At 44.9% G+C, this 20,894-nt stretch overlaps 1 protein-coding gene across 1 annotated transcript in view; it reads right to left on the reverse strand.

Annotated features, from left to right (window-relative positions):
* The window catches only part of IQCK (IQ motif containing K), a 175,298-nt gene that overhangs the window by 131,708 nt on the left and 22,696 nt on the right, over positions 1 to 20,894 (reverse strand). The window contains exon 4 of the mRNA XM_068244799.1: positions 14,857 to 14,954. Within this exon, the coding sequence (XP_068100900.1) occupies positions 14,857 to 14,954 (98 nt within the window). The remainder of the gene's footprint in view (positions 1 to 14,856; positions 14,955 to 20,894) is intronic.

Consider the following 20,894-nt stretch of genomic DNA (forward strand, 5'->3'; position numbering starts at 1 on the left):
CCAAAGACTTCCAACGTCCCCTGCGGTGGGGGATTCAAACAGGAAAGCCGGCGCAGGACTGAGGGGACCGAGAGAGGAGCAGGAAAGGCTCTATAGCAGGGCTTTTCATCCCGTGGTACGCGTACCACCGGTGGTGCTTCGCAGCTTGCATGGTGGTACGCGCCGGGTAGCAGTGGCGGATCATTCTCCGTTCTCTAATAATACACAGCGTCAGCACCCGTTGCCATAGTACCGGCACCGCTCTCCACAGCCTGCCCACCCTCCGTTTTGTCAGACCTGCAGATCAGCACGGGACCCGAGCGGCAAAAAGTTACATCACACTTCAGATGCGAAGTGACGTCACTTCCTGGATTTGAAGCGATTTGCGAGGCTGCTGGGTGCCGCTTGGGTTCTGTGCTGATTTGCAGGTCTGATTGTCGCTGTGCTGATCTGGAGGTCTGAAGAGCCACGTAAGCTACCTATACTGGCGGCATGTGAGGCTTGGTGGTGTATTCTCCACAGTCAGCATGCAACGCATGAGCTGGCGTGGAGGAGGTACACACACTAGCACAAGGAAACAGGCTATCCCTAGTATAGTGGAGGGGAGGACTGACTCCAATAGGAGATTGTGGCGCACAGAGCCGGTGCAGATCTGACAGCCACAAACAATGCTTTCGTTATAACGTCTCAGCGCAAAGTAGCGCTGAGCGCATAAACCAGAACTGAGGAGATCAGGACAGGTAGACAGAATGAACGCTTGCTAGCTAGCGGCTACTTAGCGACAGCAAGCATCCAAAACCAGACAGACTGGAATGAGGCAGCCAATGCGATGCGGCGATGGCGTGCCTCACAAAGACAGGACAGGATAGTCAGAAAATAGCAGGATTAAGATAGATGAACGTAACACAGATAAATATACAATAAGTATGTTTTCCTAGCGTATTACAATTACAGCTATCAATGAAACTATTTGTAACGTCTGACTAACATATGTATATATCGGCAATGAACCGATATATGACATAAGCAGGAACGCTGACTAGGAATGGAGTAACACAGGGAACAGGACTCAGAAGGATTCGCTATCTCTTCGCAGAGATGAACGCATTCCACAAACGGTAACAGAACAGGATTCAGAAGGATTCGTTATCTCTTCGCAGAGATGAACGCAATCCACAAACAGTAACAGAACAGGATTCAGAAGGATTCGTTATCTCTTCGCAGAGATGAACGCAATCCACAAACAGAACCAGGAGCAGGGTAACTACCTCAGCACGGGTGGTCACGGTACGCGCAACCTACCAAAACGTGCTGGAAAACTGACTAACTGCACACAGGATATAAACAGTTCGTGTACGTATACATCAGCGACACTGATGTATCAACGTAACACAAATACAAGGAAAATAATAAACGTGCTGGTATGCATATATATTGGCAATGAACCAATATATGATGCAAAGACCAGCAAAGTATCTTTATAACAAGAAACACGATCGGGGGCTAAAGCGACAGCAAGGCAGGCTTAAGCTGAAGCTATGAAAACCCAAGGAAACCCTGCAGGAAGCAGATCTTTATACTGAGGTCATCCAATGGGAGCAGACATGCAGATTCCCACACAGGTGAATGATAATCAGTCACAAGCTGACAGCAGGGAAAGACAGACAAAGCTATGCAGCTTGCATGGAAATAGATCAGAACTGCCTGAGCTGCAGCACTACTACTTCCAGTAATAGCTGCTGCAGCAGCGATCATTACAGTACCCCCGCCTTTAAAAGCGGATTCCAGACGCTTTTCAAAACTGAAATTCCCAACAAAACAGTCTGACTGATAATTCATGATGACCGGGACAGCCCGGCAAGACCGAATTCCAGAATCAGTCCCCACAAGACTGGACCCATCAGAACCAGAACCTGCAGAACCACGCCCATCAGTACCACAAGCCCCAGTGTGACACCCATCAGAACCATGATTTCCAGAAGAAAGCCCTCCGAAATTCCCTGAGCGATACCCACCGCCTTCCAGGAACCGTTCAGAAACGCCAAAGCCTTTGCAATGCCCACCGGTACTGTCTTTACCAACACAAAACCCACTGTTGAACCAGTCCAAGGCACCAGGACAGGTTTTCTCAGAGACCTCCCAGAACACCTTGAAGCTCCAAAGAGATCCCCATAGGTCAGAACGCCCCTTAGGCTCACATGGAGAACTATCAAGAACCCCTATGGAACCTAGGGCAATTCCCGAGTCAGGGCCACAAGGACAAACATCAATATCAGGGCTTTCAGGGACCAGAACCATCTCTGGGCATGCAGGCAGACTGGCAACATCAGAACGTGTTCCCACTAAGGAAGCATCAGAGCACGCTAACACCTTAGACACACTTGGGCATTCTGGCACACAAAGAACATCTGGGCACACCGGCACAAGAGAAACCTCTGGGCATGTCAAGGAACTGTGAGCCTCAGGGTCAGCCAAGACAGGACCAAAACCAGGACTGGCCAAAAAAAAATCATCATGACTAAACTTCGCAACCACTGGACTTTTACACGAGAATGCTGGATCAGACTTAGATGTCGCTGATTCCAGCAAAGTCAGTAACAAATCAGATTCAGGGGCACCAACAAAACAGGACAAATCTTCTGATGTATGCACTGAACCAGATAGGGACTCCACAACTACCTCTGGACTGGACAGAGACTCATTTAATACACTGGATTGGAGCTCATGAGGCGCTGCAGAACAAGTCAGTATTGCAGCAGCCCCCACTGGACTAGGCAAAACTGAGGAATTCCCTGGACAGGAAGGGGACTCTGGAACCTCTGCCACAGCGGCCAGAGAACTAGAATCTTTCAGGATACAGGGCTGGGTTTCAGGAACACTCATCAGACCGGACTGAAATTCTGAGATTTCTATTATTTTGACCAGAGAATCAGAATTATCCATGTTACAGGGCAAGACTTCTGAAACATTCAGAGGACAGGGCTGGAGTTCCTCGGCTGTTACAACACTGGAGAGGGACTCAACAACATTGGTTAAATCAGACTGTGTACAGGGCAAGGTATCTGACACACTTGCTGACGAGGACAATATTTCAATGGCTTCTGCTTTGCTGGGCAGAAATTCATCAAGTTTTATTAGAGCAGACTGTAATTCCAAAACAGCTGCTAGACAAGTGAATATTACTGCAACACCAACTGAGGTAAGCAGTGCTTCAGCCTCCTCTGCTAGAGGGTTTAAAGTATCCAAAATACTGGGTGAAGCATAAGACTCTGCGACCACAGCTTCACTGGACAGGATCACTGAACAGTCCATATTGCAGGGCAAAACCATGGAAGCACCTGCTGGACAGCATAATGATTCTGTGACCTGAGTTTCATTGGAGAGATCTACTGCACAATTCATGGTACAGGGCAAATTTATTGGAAAATTTTCTGAACAAGGTAATAATTCTGCGATTTCAGGTTCACATAGCAGATGCTCTGAGCTATTCACGAAACTAGAGCGAGGTGTAGAAACAGGAAGATCAAGACACAATGTTTGCGCATCTGCTGGATCAGACAGGAGTTGAACTTTATTAACACAGGTAATTTCTGCAGAAGTGTTTGCAGAGACAGGCAAGATTTTTCTGGTGTCTGTTTCACTAAACAAAGAGTCATGAGTACTGGCTAGGCTGGACTCGGAAGTCAGCAGGACCTCTGGATTCTCTGCTGAGAAATTTGCGCAGGGCAAGGTTAAGAATGTATCAGTGGCTTCTGTTTTACTGGGAAGTAACACTGAGTTATCCATGGTACAGGGTGGAATTGCAGGAACTTCAATTTCACACAAAAAGAGCTCCGAATCACCTGCTGAATCAGCCAAAGGTGCTGAAGCAGGCGGGTCAGAACGCCAAATTTGCGAATTCGGAGTCACAAAAAAATCATCCAAAATCAGTTCCCACACATCAATCAATGGAGCCACAAAGTCATACTCACACACACCAGTTTTTATTAGGTTATAGGCAGACTTAATGCATGCATTCAATACCAATTCACTTTTTGCACTGTAAAATTGACAAAATGAACTTGAATCATTCTTCCATTCATTGACCAGAGCTTCCATCTCTCCTTTCTCAAATGGAGGATTCCAAGCATACTTAACAGGCAGATCATGGTTTGCAGATATGATTGTAGCAGGGACATATATTGGGTTAATTAGCAGGTGATTGGCAGATTCCTTATTCCTAAGAATCTCCAATACCTGTAGCAAGTGCTGAACTGTAGTGTATGCAAACTTTCCTTGCTTTACAAATAAGTTGATTTGTTCAATACTCTGTAATATCTCCTCATAATCATACTCAGATAATTTTTTTAAACAAAAATCTTTATTTTCCCTAGCCAGGGAGGAAAGTTCATTAGTAGTTTCATAAGTCCATTTAACTCCCCTGAAAGACAATTGCATTTCATTATCTGTTAATGGCAGAATCTCATTATAGGTCTCAGTCGCTAAGGACTCTGCAGATCGGACACGTTTCTTAGAACGTTTGCGTTTGGCCTTAGACCCTGCTGTTTTTGATGATTTATTCAAGGCTGCAGGAAAATTATCAGTAACACTTTCTGCTTGCTGAACATTTTTGCAAGCAATTGAAGGAGTAGCTGATTGGCCTGCTGCCAGGAGTTCATTAAGAGGAAAAGGCAATGGATCTATGCGCAACCAGTTATGGATCACAAACGCTAGAAATTCCAGCGGTCTATCTTTCAAATCGGAATGATTGAGAACATCAAATGCCCACTGGAATAATTCCCCTTTAAACAAAATATAACTTAGTTGGAGTGCCCAGGTTGAAACAGGAGTCGCTTGGAGATCAGGATTGGTCAGGAACCTGGCACATTCAGAGAAAAACTCATTTTCTGTTTCAGAGCTAAGTTCTTCAAATTTCTTAAAGGAACAGGAACCATAATTAACAGTGTCATACTTTCTGGGAATCCCCCCCACAATGGGGATTGGTAATGGGGTTTTCATAATGTGAGGCTTGGTGGTGTATTCTCCACAGTCAGCATGCAACGCATGAGCTGGCGTGGAGGAGGTACACACACTAGCACAAGGAAACAGGCTATCCCTAGTATAGTGGAGGGGAGGACTGACTCCAATAGGAGATTGTGGCGCACAGAGCCGGTGCAGATCTGACAGCCACAAACAATGCTTTCGTTATAACGTCTCAGCGCAAAGTAGTGCTGAGCGCATAAACCGGAACTGAGGAGATCAGGACAGGTAGACAGAATGAACGCTTGCTAGCTAGCGGCTACTTAGCGACAGCAAGCGTCCAAAACCAGACAGACTGGAATGAGGCAGCCAATGCGATGCGGCGATGGCGTGCCTCACAAAGACAGGACAGGATAGTCAGAAAATAGCAGGATTAAGATAGATGAACGTAACACAGATAAATATACAATAAGTATGTTTTCCTAGCGTATTACAATTACAGCTATCAATGAAACTATTTGTAACGTCTGACTAACATATGTATATATCGGCAATGAACCGATATATGACATAAGCAGGAACGCTGACTAGGAATGGAGTAACACAGGGAACAGGACTCAGAAGGATTCGCTATCTCTTCGCAGAGATGAACGCAATCCACAAACGGTAACAGAACAGGATTCAGAAGGATTCGTTATCTCTTCGCAGAGATGAACGCAATCCACAAACAGTAACAGAACAGGATTCAGAAGGATTCGTTATCTCTTCGCAGAGATGAACGCAATCCACAAACAGAACCAGGAGCAGGGTAACTACCTCAGCACGGGTGGTCACGGTACGCGCAACCTACCAAAACGTGCTGGAAAACTGACTAACTGCACACAGGATATAAACAGTTCGTGTACGTATACATCAGCGACACTGATGTATCAACGTAACACAAATACAAGGAAAATAATAAACGTGCTGGTATGCATATATATTGGCAATGAACCAATATGTGATGCAAAGACCAGCAAAGTATCTTTATAACAAGAAACACGATCGGGGGCTAAAGCGACAGCAAGGCAGGCTTAAGCTGAAGCTATGAAAACCCAAGGAAACCCTGCAGGAAGCAGATCTTTATACTGAGGTCATCCAATGGGAGCAGACATGCAGATTCCCACACAGGTGAATGATAATCAGTCACAAGCTGACAGCAGGGAAAGACAGACAAAGCTATGCAGCTTGCATGGAAATAGATCAGAACTGCCTGAGCTGCAGCACTACTACTTCCAGTAATAGCTGCTGCAGCAGCGATCATTACACGGCAATTTTGTACCTATACTAGGGAAGCATACTACCTATACTGGAAGATTTTCTAACTATACTGGGGGCAGCATACTACCTATACTGGGGGCAGCAAACTGCCTATACTGGAGGCAGCATACTAGTTATAATGGGCAGCATACTACCTATATGGGGGCAGCATACTACCGATACGAGGGGGGCAGCATACTACCCATACTGGGGGCAGCATACTACCTATACTGGGGGCAGCATGCTACCTATAATGGGGCAGCATACTACCTATACGGGGACAGCATTCTACCTACACTGGAGGCAGCATACTATCTATACTGGGGCAGCATACTACCTATACTGGGGGCAGCATACTACCTATACTGGGGGCAGCATACTACCTATACTGGGAGCAGCATACAACCTATACTGGAGGCAGCATACTACCTATAATGGGGCAGCATACTACCTATATGGGGGCAGCATAGTACCTATACTGGGGACAGCATACTACCTACACTGGAGACAGCATACTATCTATACTGGGGGCAGCATACTACCTATACTGGAGGCAATTTTGTACCTATACTGGGGGCAGCATACTACCTATACTGGGGGCAGCATACTACCTATACTGGAGGCAATTTTGTACATATACTGGGGGTAGCGCTGCGTAATATGTTGGTGCATAATAAATAATAAAAAGTGTGCACACTCTATCATTTTTTTCACTTATTGAGCTGTTGACATCTTGCAAAATCACTGGTAGTACTTGAAAATTTTCATGCGATAAAAGTGGTAATTTTCAGCATTCTGCAATTAAAAAAAGTACCAAAAAGTAGATGAAAAGGTACTAGCAAAATTATTTTAAGTATCTTCTTTCTTGCTGGTGGTTTAAAGGGAAGGTTCAGGGACTAGCTAAAAAAAATAAAAATCCATTTCCACTTACCTGGGGCTTCCTCCAGCCCGTGGCAGGCAGGAGGTGCCCTCGGCGCCACTCCGCAGGCACCCGGTGGTCTCCGGTGGCCGACCCGACCTGGCCGGGCCGGCGGCCAGGTCGGGCCTCTTCTGCGCTCCATGGTGCGTTCCACGCCGGCGCGCTGATGTCATCGGACGTCCTCCGGGCTGTACTGCGCAGGCTCAGTAGTTCTGAGCCTGCGCAGTACAACCCGGAGGACGTCCGATGAAGAGGGCCTTAGGTTTTAATGGATAGTATTTTCATAAACGTCAATGTTTTATTCAATCCAATGTTTAGGCCGGTTTTACACATGGCTGGTATGTTTGCGGTGCGATGTCCCCCCCCCCCCCTGCTGCATGGCACCGCAATTTGCAACATGTCATTCATACTCCGTGGCAGATTGAGCCGAGTCATATGCATAGCGCCGCCCACCGCACAACCTCTCCCAGTGGGGTACTCCCTGCTGGACAGAAAGTACATCACTGGGATTCCTGAGTGCAGTTCTGTGCCCCAACGCCACTGCCAACAGGTTTAAATTTCCTACGCCGCCCATTGACTTACATTGCTTCCACCGCCACGGCGTCACCGCAGAAGTCCGTCGGTAACGCACTGTTGACTTTGTGGTGTATCGGTGGCCGATCAGGTACTTCTGGCGCAATGAAACGCAGTAAGTCTGCTAGGCCCCATTCCCTTATATTGCTGTTGAGTTACCCTGTGGTAAAACAGGGTAACGCAACACATTTTTGCAAAACAAGTGTAAAAGGGGTCTTAATGTATTAAAGAGCCAAACAGTGTATAGTCAGATTAACATTTGACAGCGACAATTACAGATTTAGAAATAAAGATAATTATGAAACCTTATACGGGGACATTTCGCCAACCCCAGGAACAGCACACATGAGATAAGAATGACATTGCTTCTCGCGGTACACAATATTCTACTGATCGCAACAAGCTCCAACACATTCAGCTTTATTTACATTCAATCTCCTGGCAGAACGTGAGGAACAAATAATGAAATCAATACAGATGCATCCCTACTGGAATAATAAGCACCTGCCATAATTTCATCTCAGCCTTGCAATGCATGATCAGCTCATCGCTATTCTGGGCACGGCAGAAGCTCTTTGTACAATTTTGCACAATGGAACCAGCAGAAAAATCTTAATCACACTGCCCTCTACTGTCTCAGAAATCTAATGGCTTTATTTAAAAGATTTCCACCAACGAAATTCACACTAAGAGCAAGAGCTCCTAAGCTACGCTACTGTCCAAGTAAAAAGAATATTAATAACTTGGCTTCACGAAATGTATTAAATGTAGCCTAGAAGAAGCAGACTGCTAGCAAAAACATGGCATTTTAATGTGTAATCGTGTCAACACACGTTCGCAAAAGTGGAAAGGTACTTATGTTCCCAGTTGGTAGACTGGCAAGCACTTGCTCAGAAAACTTTCGTCTGCTGTGGATATTTGATGCTCCCTTCAACTTCAGCCCAAAAATATCCTCCCTAGCACATCAGGTTTTTGGCTGGAAATGATCATTCATCAGGCATTATAAAAAGTCCTTGCTTTCAGTGGATGATCATGATATGGGGAAGCTTAACATTTCTACACCCAGAATGTAACATCCATTGCATTTACACTATTTCATAACTTAAAAAAAAAATCCAACAATAATAGTAAGCATCACACTTACCATGTAAATCTTTCAAATAATATGAGAAATTGTTTAGGCCAGTTTTACATGGGATTTGTGCAATACGAGCACTGCAAAGCACAGCAGATAGGAAGCTTCATATGACCCTGTGCAACAGTGACATATTGCCTGAAAACTTTCAAGTACCACCAGTGTGCCTGCACAGTAGATTGGATGCAATCGGGCTTGGCAGTTTCTGCTGGAGCCTGAACGGACTGTGCACACTGATGAGGAGAACTTTGGGGCTCCCAGCACTGGATCCCATCTACTGAGGAGGAAGGGGGAAACATCTTTAGGATACAAAGGCCTCCCCTTCCCTGAGGTAAGTACCCCCGAGGCACTTTTTTCTTACAAGGTACACTTTAAGAAAAAAAGGCATCAGTCTCCGAGCGGCTATTGCGTGATCGCCGTCTATTTACACTGTGCAGCGATGTGATCAGCAGCAGCACTGCACTGAGGACGGCCGTGTGACACGGCTGTCCCCCTGGGGGACAAGAGAGCGATCGGCTCTCATAGGCAGAAGCCTATGACAGCCGATCACCGTAATTGGCTGGCTGTGGGGAGGGAGGGGACATACTTAAAGAAACACTTTAAAAAAAAAAAAAAACACTGACAATAATATTTATTTAAAAATAAATAAATATGGGGGGAGCGATCAGACCCCACCAACAGAGAGCTCTGTTGGTGGGGAGAAAAGGGAGGGGGGGATCACTTGTGTGCTGTGTTGTGCGGCCCTGCAGCTTAGCCTTAAAGCTGCAGTGGCCAATTTTACTAAAAATGGCCTGGTCACTAGGAGGGGGATTAGCCCTGCAGACCTCAAGTGGTTAACCCTTTTGTGTTCCTAGGACACCAGAAAGTAAACACTGCAGGGTTTTTGTAAGATTTCTGTAAGTTGTAACAAAGAATTTTTTTTCTTTAAAGTTATGATGCTGTTGCTTATCTCCGTAGAGCAGAGAGGAAGCTCTCAGTTTAGGTCCGCTTCAAAAGCTGACAGAACCAACAAGTTTTGGACTAGTCCATCTCCTCATGATGGAGTCTCAGGGTTTCCCTTTGTTTTCAAAAGCATTTGCTGAATGGCCATTGTTAAGTCTGACTGCCAAAATAGTGTGCGAGTACAGACGCTGGCTGGTCCTATTGTGCCAGTTAGACTTAGCAACTGCCATTTAGGAAATTATTTTAAAAAACAAAGAAAACCCTTTGTATCTCCAATGAGGAAATCGACTAGTCCAAAACATGTTGGTTCTGAAAGATTTTAACTGCTTACTTAATCACTATAGTGGTCCTTTAAAATGGTAATTTGATAACAACCGTGAAGGTCAGGATGCACTGCTGCATTGCTGAGCTTATTTCAGTCATGTGTTACAGACTCTCATGTGCTGTGCTGTGTTCTGACAATAAACTGCTGTATGCATCTCTGTGCCAACACAGTGCTGTCTCATTTCAATTAATACTGCCATGCAGAGCAAAACACGTACCATACATTTTTGTAAAGAGAAGTAAATGGTTGGCACTCCAAAAAATTGGTACACAAAAGGTCTGTAATTCATTCTGTAATTAAGATAATCCCAAATTCCAAAGCAACAAAGTACCTCCTTATCATGAAAAAAACAGTGCAAGTTAATCTGAAAAACAACTCTGCAACAATAAATCACCATAATGCACAATAAATAAATACATTTGAAGTAGCCCAAGAAAAAGAGGGTCACCATCGTGGAGGAACACCAGTACCAAGCACTAAGGTAGAGAATGTGTGGACAAGTTTCAAAGGTGGCTAAATGTGCTGCTAGCCTGGAAAGAGAACCACTATGAAAGTTGAAGACAATAAATGGGTCATTAGACTGGGAGCAAGATAAGAAGATAAAAAGACAACATAGGCTTTTTCCTCCACTCCCTTTCTACAGTTATCAATATAATTCCTTTTTTTGTATAGCGCCTTTCTCCTGTCGGACTCAAAGTGCTTGCGAGGCAGCCACTACAGCGCACTCAGTAGGCAGTAGCAGTGTTAGAGTGTCTTGCCCAAAGAACTCCTTATGGAATAGGTGCTGGCTTACTGAACAGGCAGAGCTGAGATTTGAACCCAGGTCTCCTACGTCAGAGGCAGAGCCCTTAACCATTACCCTATCCAGCCACCATATCTGACACCTGTCACTGTTAGAGATAGCCAGTTTTAAATTGTGCAAATCATGATGCAAATCTAGCCCCCAAAACACAAAATGAGGTGGCAAATCAATATTCAACATTGAGGATCTCAAGGCATGTGTTTGCGAAAGAAATAAAATAGGAAAGGAAGAAGGAAACAATTGGAAAAGGATAGTCGAAAAATGGAAGTTAAAAAAATGACAGTTGGAAAATAATGGCAGTCGAAAAACAGTTTAAATTTGGCTGTTGGAAAATGACAGTTGAGAAATGGCAGTTTAAAAATGACAGTTGAATAACAACAGTTAAAATTTGGCAGTTGTAAAATGACAGTTAGAAAATGGCAGTTGAAAAATGACAGTTGGAAATGGCAGTTAAAATTTGATAGTTGAAAAATGACAGTTAGAAAATGGCAGTTAAAATTTGACAGTTGGAAAATTGCAGTTAAAAAACAACAGTTGAAAAATGTGACAGTTGGAAAATGGCAGTTAAATTTGACAGTTGAAAAATGACAGTTAGAAAATGGCAGTTGGAAAATGACAGTTGAAAAATGACAGTTGAAAAATGACAGTTGAAAAATGGCAGTTGAAAAATGGCAGTTCAACTTTTAACTGCCATTTTCCAACTGTCATTTTTCAACTGCCATTTTCCAACTGTCAAATTTTAACTGTAATTTTCCAACTGTCATTTTCCAACTGCCATTTTCCAACTGCCATTTTCCAACTGTCAAATTTTAACTGTCATTTTCCAACTGTCATTTTCCAACTGCCATTTTCCAACTGCCATTTTCTAACTGTCATTTTTTAACTGTCACATTTTAACTGTCATTTTCCAACTGCCATTTTCCAACTGTCATTCTCCAACTGCCATTTTCCAACTGTCATTTTTCAACTGCCATTTTCCAACTGTCAAATTTTAACTGTCATTTTCCAACTGCCATTTTCCAACTGTCAAATTTTAACTGTCATTTTCCAACTGTAATTTTCCAACTGCCATTTTCCAACTGTCATTTTCTAACTGTCATTTTTTAACTGTCAAATTTTAACTGTCATTTTCCAACTGTCATTTTTCAACTGCCATTTTCCAACTGTTATTTTCTGACTGTAATTTTCTAACTGCAATTTTTCAACTGCCAAATTTCAACTGCCCTTTTCTAACTGTCTTATTTAAACTGTCATTTTCCAACTGTCAAATTTCAACTGTTTAAAGGACCACTACAGTGAATTAAGTGAGTAGTTGAAGGAGAAATTAAGTGAGAGGCTGCCATATTTATTTCCTTTTAAGCAATGCCAGTTACCTGGCTATCATGCTGATCCTCTGCCTCTAATACTTTTAGCCATGGCTCCTGAACAAGCACATGCAGATCAGGTGTTTCTGACATTATTGTCAGATCTGACAAGGTTAGCTGCATGCTTGTTTGTGGTGTGATTCAGACACTTCTGCAGAGACATAGATCAGCAGGGCTGCCAGTCAACTCATATAGTTTAAAACAAAATTAATATAGCAGCCACCGTATTCTTCTCACTTAAAAGGAGTTCTTTTGCAGCCTAAGAATCAAACAAGCTGACACTTACCTGGGGTTTCTATCGGCCCCCTGCAGCGGTAATGTCCCACGCCGTCCTCTTCCGATGCTCCGTTCCCCGCCGCCGTTCCCAGTGTAATCACACGAGTTATTACACTGCGGCTGTGCAGTAAGCTCCCGATGACGCGAGCAGGAGCTAACATTATTCGTCTGTTTAGACGAATATTAAACCGGGACCGGTGGCGGGAAACGGAGCATCGTAGGAGGACAGTACGGGACATTACAGCTGCAGAAGCCCCAGATAAGTCTCAGCTTGTTTGATTGATTTTTAGAATCCCACAGAACCTCTTTAAAGAAGACCTAAACTCAAGCACTGCAGTCAAGGAAAACAAATACTACTGCGCATGCGCACACACCGACAAGGAGAACTTTGGGGCTCCCAGAGCTGGATCCCTTCTACTGTGGAGGAAGGGGGAAACCTGTTTAGGATACAAAGGCCTCCCCTTCCCTGAGGTTTACCCCTCTGGGCACTTTTTTTTTACAGGTACACTTTAAGAAAAGAAGAGGGCATATGGGAGGGGAAAAGTAGGAGGCATTGGTGGGGAAAACAACTACAATTAGATTGCAAGCCTTCATATTGTCAGTATTGGCAATCTGTAGGTAGATTGCCAATATAGGTAGCCTTGCAAGTTCCTCTCTTTTCCCCTCCCCCGCATACATATGAACTGCCCACCGGGAGACTTGGGCGCAGGATACAGCTGGTATACGGCAATTGCTGGAAGCCGAATTGCAGTGTTTTAAAAGCAACTTGATGGCGCCGGCTGCGCCCAAATCTCCTGCACTGTTATTACAGTGCTCGCCCCCCCGCATAATTATAGGTAGCCTAGTGCCAAAATCAGAGAGCTGAGAGCTAGGCAGTGACTCACCACAAAGTTCAGCTCCCCCTTGCTCACTCCTTGCTGTGCTGCCCTGTGGAATAGTTCACACCTCAGATCATCGGTAAGCCAGCCACAGTGAAGTGACAGTCAGGCAAGCGGTGCACAGTGATGGCGCGTATACTTCAAATACAGAAAGTGAGCAGTGATGTCCCTTTCTGTATCTGCGCCATTACTGTGCACTATTTACCTGGCTGTCTCTTCCCCACTGATCTGAGGTCTGAAGTATGCCGCAGAGCAGCACAGCAAGGAGTGAGGGAGGAGGAGCCAAACTTTGTGGAGGCAGGACAGGACCAGGACAAATGGCATGCGGGCAATAAAGTGGCAGGCAAACCTGGTGTGTACCACCTGGCCAAAAGCAAAGTACCACCGGTGGTACGCGTACCACAGGTTGAAAAGCCTTGATCTAATGCAGTGCTTCCCAACCTTTTATGAGGTATCGCCCCTTAGGGGAAGACGACTCACCCCTGTCGCCCCCCTTCTCTTAGTACGGTATACCCTTACGCCAGGTGGTGGTGCCGGTGGAGGGGGTAGCGCTGTGACCTTGCCAGCTAAAAATAGCCGGTGACTCAACTACGTTGCGCCAATTCCCTTACCGGTGTAATGTCAGCTATTGCAGCCCCGCACGTTGTGCAGCCCCGCATGCACAGTAGGAGCCTGCGTCCCATTAAATTGTGCAGCCACGTAAAACGTTCTAAATATCTCCGCTTCCGCACCACGTACACTCCCGAAATTTTCAGGGGAGGGAGGGGACCCCCAGATCTAGCTCTGTGCCGAATTGCAGCCCCCGAGCCCCGCTGGTTCCCGAGACTGATTGCAGCAAACCTATCTCGGGAACTAGCGGGGCTCGGGGGCTGCAATTCGACACAGAGCTAGATCTGAAGGTCCCCTCCCTCCCCTGAAAATTTCGGGAGTGTACGTGGTGCGGAAGCGGAGATATTTCAGGTAAATAATATCTAACTTCCCACTGAGCATGCGCGATACTCAGTGAGGAAGGCTGCTTCCGGGCTGCAATATCAGACATTACACCGGCGCGTGACCAACGAGCCCTGAGGAATTACGCAACTATCATGCACACTTGCATATTTTATACAGATCATATTTTTTGCCCATAATTTTCTTAAAAACAGGTGACACTGCGACACTTTATTTTTTCTGCCTTTTCATACTGATCACCCCCCTGTTGCCCCCCACAAATTTACCGCCCCCCCTTAGAACCCAAATCGCCCACCTGGGGGGCGATCGCCCCCAGGTTGGGAACCACTGATCAAATGCATTTCACTGTCTCCACAAAATCAGGACTGCAATATCATGCATTGTGTAGGAGTGCCATTGTGTACCACATAAAGAATTAATGTATGTGTCTCTTATGGAAACTACTTGTACTTACCCAAAAACATTTCTCCTTCTTTGCCTCAAGCAGCATTTCTGCCATCCCCGGCAGTAAGACTGGAAATATGAAACATTCTAAGTATGTTCGAGGGGAACCTAATTAGTGAAATAAGAATTGTACATGTTCAACTATTGCACAAAACTGGGGAACCGTGGAGAGAAGAGTCAAATAAGTACTATTTATAAAACCCAATAAATGACTCTTAGGGCCCTTTTCCACTAGCAGTCGCTAGCGTTCACGCTGAACGCTAGCGATTGCTGAATCGCAAAAAGCAGGAAACCTCCGGCGATTGCGTTCACGATTTTGCTATGTACTGTACTGCATAGCAAAATCGCGGCAAAGATCGCTCCGCGGCGCGATCACGTTTGACAAAAAATCGAATCGCGGTAGTGGAAATTGCCTACCGCGATTCCCATGTTAATGTGCAAATCGTAGCGATTAAAAAATCATTAGCGGTTTGTGATTTTGCGATTCAGCATCGCAAACGCCGCTAGTGGAAAAGGGCCCTAAAGCATGTTTCAAGTATGCACCATGCCAACAATGTTAATACAAAGTGATACAAGAAATGAGAATTGGCTCCTGGGTGCATACAAAAACCTCCTATTTATTTATCAAAAACACTTAATCCAAAAACTAAAAAAACACTAAATCAAAACTAATACAAACACAGACATATGAATTAAAAATGTGTCATCCAAAAACATTCATGACCTAACGGAGGCTGCAGTCCCCCAAAAAATACCCGCAAAGTCACTAATACTAGTGTGCACATAAGCTGGTTAGTTGAAGAGGCAACAGGACATAATGGCAGTAGGTCCCACTGCACATTCCCACAAGGCTGTTCATGACCAATAGCAGCAATGAAGCAGAGCGTTAGTGGCAGCTGATACACTAAGCAGTGTTAATAAAGCCCAGCATAGCACAAAGGATGATAGGATGATTCCAGATTTTCAGCAGCTTCAAAAAAGCAACACTGTCATCCAAACGAGCTGTCCCAACGTTCCTCTATGTATTCCAAGATCCCACTCGCAGATTGGAAAGTGAGGAAAAGCAGCTATACGTCACCAAGCTCCACAAAGACCTGAATGCAATCCTTTCAGGAGATATCAGTGGAAGGCATGCTGTTGCCTCTTCAACTAACCAGTTTATGTGCACACTAGTATTAGTGACTTTGCGGGTATTTTTGGGGGGGACTGCAGCCTCCGTTAGGTCATGAATGTTTTTGGATGACACATTTTTAATTCATATGTCTGTGTTTGTATTAGTTTTGATTAAGTGTTTTTTTAGCTTTTGGATTAAGTGTTTTTGATAAATAAATAGGAGTTTTTTGTATGCACCCAGGAGCCAATTCTCATTTCTTGTATCACTATGAATTGTACATAACATCAGTGCAATTACTCCCTAGGGGTAACTATTGCTTACATGTATCAATTTCATATCTACAAAGCATGGAATGGGTGTCTAGGGCTCTATGGTAGTGCAGCATAAACCATATCTGGATGTTGATTCTGAGTTGATGGAAATTGTATGCAATTTATATAGCTTGGAATTGGACCAATCAAATGCAGTAGACATTGCATATGTTTAATCCAATTCCAAGCTGCATATATTTGCATAAAATTTAAAATAACAAGGGAGGAGGGACTTTACCAGATTTAGGGTAGGGTCATACTGGGGCCCTTACCCAATTAACTTTTTCTCCTGTGTTTTCTCCCAGGAGGTAATTTATATAAAACATAACTTATCAGCACTTCACAATTGAAAAAGTTCTAATAAGTACAGTAGATTAAAAAAATACCAGTTGAGTAGTTTATCGGATGCTGGGAGCTTTAAAGGTATTTTAGTGGTAATATTTGAAATGATCTCCTTGGAGAACATTTAGGAGAAAAGTGAATAGGATCTGGCCTATTCGATTCTCCTTTTCTCCTAAGTTTTCTCCTAGACAAATCTATTATCTTCTGTTTCAAATAACTTTTCCGTACTTTGCAATTGAAAAGTACCAAACAGTAGGTGAAACAACACTGTCAAATTTATTGAAGTATTTTCTTGCTTGCTGGTGGTCTAAAGGGAACCAGAGAGGATGAAGAAAGCAGAAAATTGTATACTTACCTAACGGTAATTTTCCTTTCCCCATGGATCCATGGCAGCACTACGGGTAATTGGCCCCACCCTCATTACCCCATAGGACCTCATGTGTATAAATGTCTGACCATCCCCCTTCCAGGTGTCTTTGTAACTAGTAACTCACCGAAACAGGGTGGGAACCCTATGCTGCCATGGATCCATGGGGAAAGGAAAATTACCGTTAGGTAAGTATACAATTTTCTGCTTTCCCCAAGTCTCCATGGCAGCACTACGGGAACTAACTAGACACTCAAAGAAACGGGAGGGAGACTGTTGCAGGTGAAAACACACAAAGTAACTTTAATCACGTATTTTTAGTCTAACTTAGATTCGAAGGCAGAAGACAGTACTGCCTTTCCAAACTCTGCAGCTGCAGAAGCATGTATATCAACACGGTAATGAGAGATAAAGGTATCTATCTTAGTCCAATTTGCTGCCTGGCAGACTCTTTCTGGCGCCACCTTTGCCTGCGCTGCCCATGACGATGCGACACTTCTAGTCGAGTGGGCCGTTATTGCGCTAGGGGGAGTCTTGTCTGTGGCTAGATATGCTCTCCGTATGATACGTATGAGCCAAGCCGAAATAGTTCTAGAGGAAACAGCCTGCCCCTTCCTATACCCTGAATGGTTTATGAAAAGTCTCTCTGTCTTCCTGAAGGCTTCCGTTGCCTGAATATATGCTTTTAGAGAGTTGGCTATATCTAAAGGATGTAGGGCTTCGTTGTCTTCCTCTCTGAATACTGGTAAACACCATTCCTGGTTCAGGTGATATGATGTTGAAACCTTTGGTAAAAATCCTTGTACCGGTCGTAAGATTACTTTATCCGGGAAGAACTGTATGTGAGGCTCCCTACAGCTTAGTGCCTGGATTTCAGACACCCTCCTTGCGGATGCGATAGCAATTAGAAAAACCGTCTTTAACGTAAGGTCTTCTAATGAGCAGGTTTCTGGAGAATAGAAAGGAGCTTTTGACAGGATACCAAGAACCAGCGGTAGATCCCATTGGGCAAAGACTGGCTTTACAGGTGGCCGAATTTTCATGACTGCCGCCACAAATTGTTTTGTTAGAGGGTGTAGTGCCCACCTGTGCCCTGTGAAGGCCGAGATTGCTGAGATCTGGACCTTGATCGAATAGCTGGATAGGTTCTTATCCACCCCCATCTGAAGGAACGATAGGATCTGATGTATCAAAGGCTGTAGTGGGTCGAAATTGTGGTCTTTGGCATAGTCCGAGAATATTTTCCAAATTCTCTGGTAAGTTCGATTAGTAGAATAACTTCTGGATTTCAGTAGAGTATCTATTACGGAATTATCGCATCCCAGTTCTTTTAGTTTCCTCCTCTCAACCTGTAGGCCGTCAAGTTCAGCCGAGATGGGTTGGGATGATACAGCGGGCCTTGTGAAAGAAGGTCCTCTGATGTTGGTAACTTTATCGGCTGGCCGATCATCATCTGAAGAATCATAGGGTACCAAGGCCGCTTGGGCCAGCCTGGTAGGATTGCTATTAAGGTAACTTTCTCCGTTCTGAGCCTCAGCAGGAGACGGAGAATGAGAGGCACCGGCGGATACACATATGCCAGCTGGAAATTCCACGGTACTGTTAGTGCGTCCACATTCTCCGCTTCCGGCTCGACATAGCGGCTGAAGTACCTCGCACACTTCCTGTTGTGTTTCGTCGCCATAAGATCTACCTGTGGCTCGCCCCATTGTGAACAGATCATGTTGAAAATTTTGTAATTCAACGACCACTCGTTGTTGGATATAAGGGTACGACTCAGGTAGTCCGGGACTGTGTTGTGAATACCCGGAATGTGGACTGCCGTCAGAGCTTGTAGGTTGTGGAGAGCAAACTTGAAAATCCTTTCCGCCTCCCTCAGCAAGGAAGGACTGCGCGTGCCACCCTGGTTGCGGACGTAGGCAACTGCTGTCACGTTGTCCATTCTCAGAATCACTGAGCAATTCTTTATTTGGTGGCGAAAATGAAGAAGAGCGCAGTAAGCAGCTCTCAACTCCAGTCTGTTGGCTGGCCAATGTCTCATGTGAGGAGGCCATTGAGCCTGGGCTATCTGAGTCCCACATGTCGCTCCCCAACCGGAGGTACTGGCATCTGTGGCTATCAGGAGTTGTTGTAAAGGAGTCAGAGGGAGAGATTTCTTGAGGTTGGTGTCTGAGAGCCACCAATTTAGATCCTTCTTCATGATGGGGATTATCAGTATAGTCTGAGTCATAGTTATGCCATCCCACTGCCTCAGGAACCCCTGTTGCAAACTCCGCATGTGCCAGCGTGTCCAGGGGACCATGGGTATAGTTGCGGACATTGTCCCCAAAACCCTCAGACACTCTCTCGCTTGTAACTGATGGGATAAGGCAACTCGAAGCACTCTCTGTTTTATTACCACTATTTTCTCCTGCGGTAGACACACCTCGTTTCGGTCTGTGCGGAATCTCGCTCCTAGATAGACTAAGTCTTTTGTGGGTTGCAGTTGGCTTTTGTGGAAATTTATTCGCCAGCCAAACTCCGTCAATGTGCGGATCAGGACTTCTCTGTGTTTCAGTATCTGTTCCCTTGACTCTCCCAACAGTAGAATGTCGTCGAGATAGTGAAATGCACGTATCCCCTGCTGTCTCAGTATCGCAATAATCTCTACCAGAACCTTTGTAAATGTTCTTGGTGCCGTATTTATGCCGAAAGGAAGGCACACAAACTGAAAATGCTGTTCCTCTACTGCGAAGCGTAGATACCTTTGAAATGACGTCTGTATAGGGACGTGCAAATATGCATCTTCCAGATCTATGGAAAGTAAATAGTCGTCTCTGGCCACTATTGAGATGATCGTATTTAGTGACTCCATCTTGAATCTCTCCAGCATGATGAATGAGTTCAGGTACTTCAGATCTAGAACCGGTCTCCATTCGCCTGACTTTTTCTGAACGAAGAAGAGGTTCGAGTAGAACCCTCTCTTTCTCTCGCATAGCGGGACTGGTTTTATCGCCTCTTTTTCTATAAGGCCCTGCAGGTATTCCTGTAGTATTTGGGCTTTTTGTGTTGCAGTTGGCATACTTGTACGTCTGAAATGATTGGCAGGAGGCTGTCTCTTGAAGGTCCAGAAGTGACCGGTCGATACTGTCCTTACTACCCATGGTGAGGACACTCTCTCCTTCCAGATGTGAGAATATAACTGGAGTCTTGCCCCGACCGGACATTCCTGGAAATTGCCACCGTCAAAAAGACTTTTTATTCGCAGAAGCGGGCGTAGTCTTCTGCTTCTGAGTTTTCACAAAAGTTGATTGGCTCGACTGCCAATTCCTTTTAAAATTTCTGCCGGGTCTATAGGACCTCGCATTCCGGTATCTCGAGGACTGAGCCTGATTCTGTTGAACAAAGTCTTGTCTTCCTTGGCGTCTATCCTGGGGCAGCAAGCCCGATTTCCCACCGGTGACACGACTAATGGCAGAGTCCATTTTTTCACCAAATAGCGTCTTGCCGTCGTAAGGAATCTTACACCAGAGGAGCTTTGAAGCTGGATCTGCAGACCAAGCTCTGAGCCAGAGTGCTCTCTTTGCTGTCACCGAGAAAAACATATTCCTGGATGAGGAGCGTAGAACATCTATGGCTGCTTCTCCCACATAGTCGCCCGACAACTTTAGATCCTCTAGAAATGAGAATAGAGTCTCTTTGTCTGCTTCTGCCAGAATTGCCTGTTCCAGACCTTCAGCCCAGTTGCGGATGGCTTTCCCCACCGACGTTAAGGCTATTGCTGGCTTGCAAATTCCTCCCGACATGGTGTAGATTTTTTTCAGGTCTAAGTCCAGTTTCCGCTCCAAAGAATCTTTGAAGGATATAGCGTCATCTATGGGCAGCGTAATATGCTTCGCTAGGCGCATCACTGACGCATCCACTGGTGGAGCTGT

This window comes from Hyperolius riggenbachi, chromosome 7, assembly GCF_040937935.1.
Source record: "Hyperolius riggenbachi isolate aHypRig1 chromosome 7, aHypRig1.pri, whole genome shotgun sequence".
Classification (NCBI taxonomy): Eukaryota; Metazoa; Chordata; class Amphibia; order Anura; family Hyperoliidae; genus Hyperolius; species Hyperolius riggenbachi.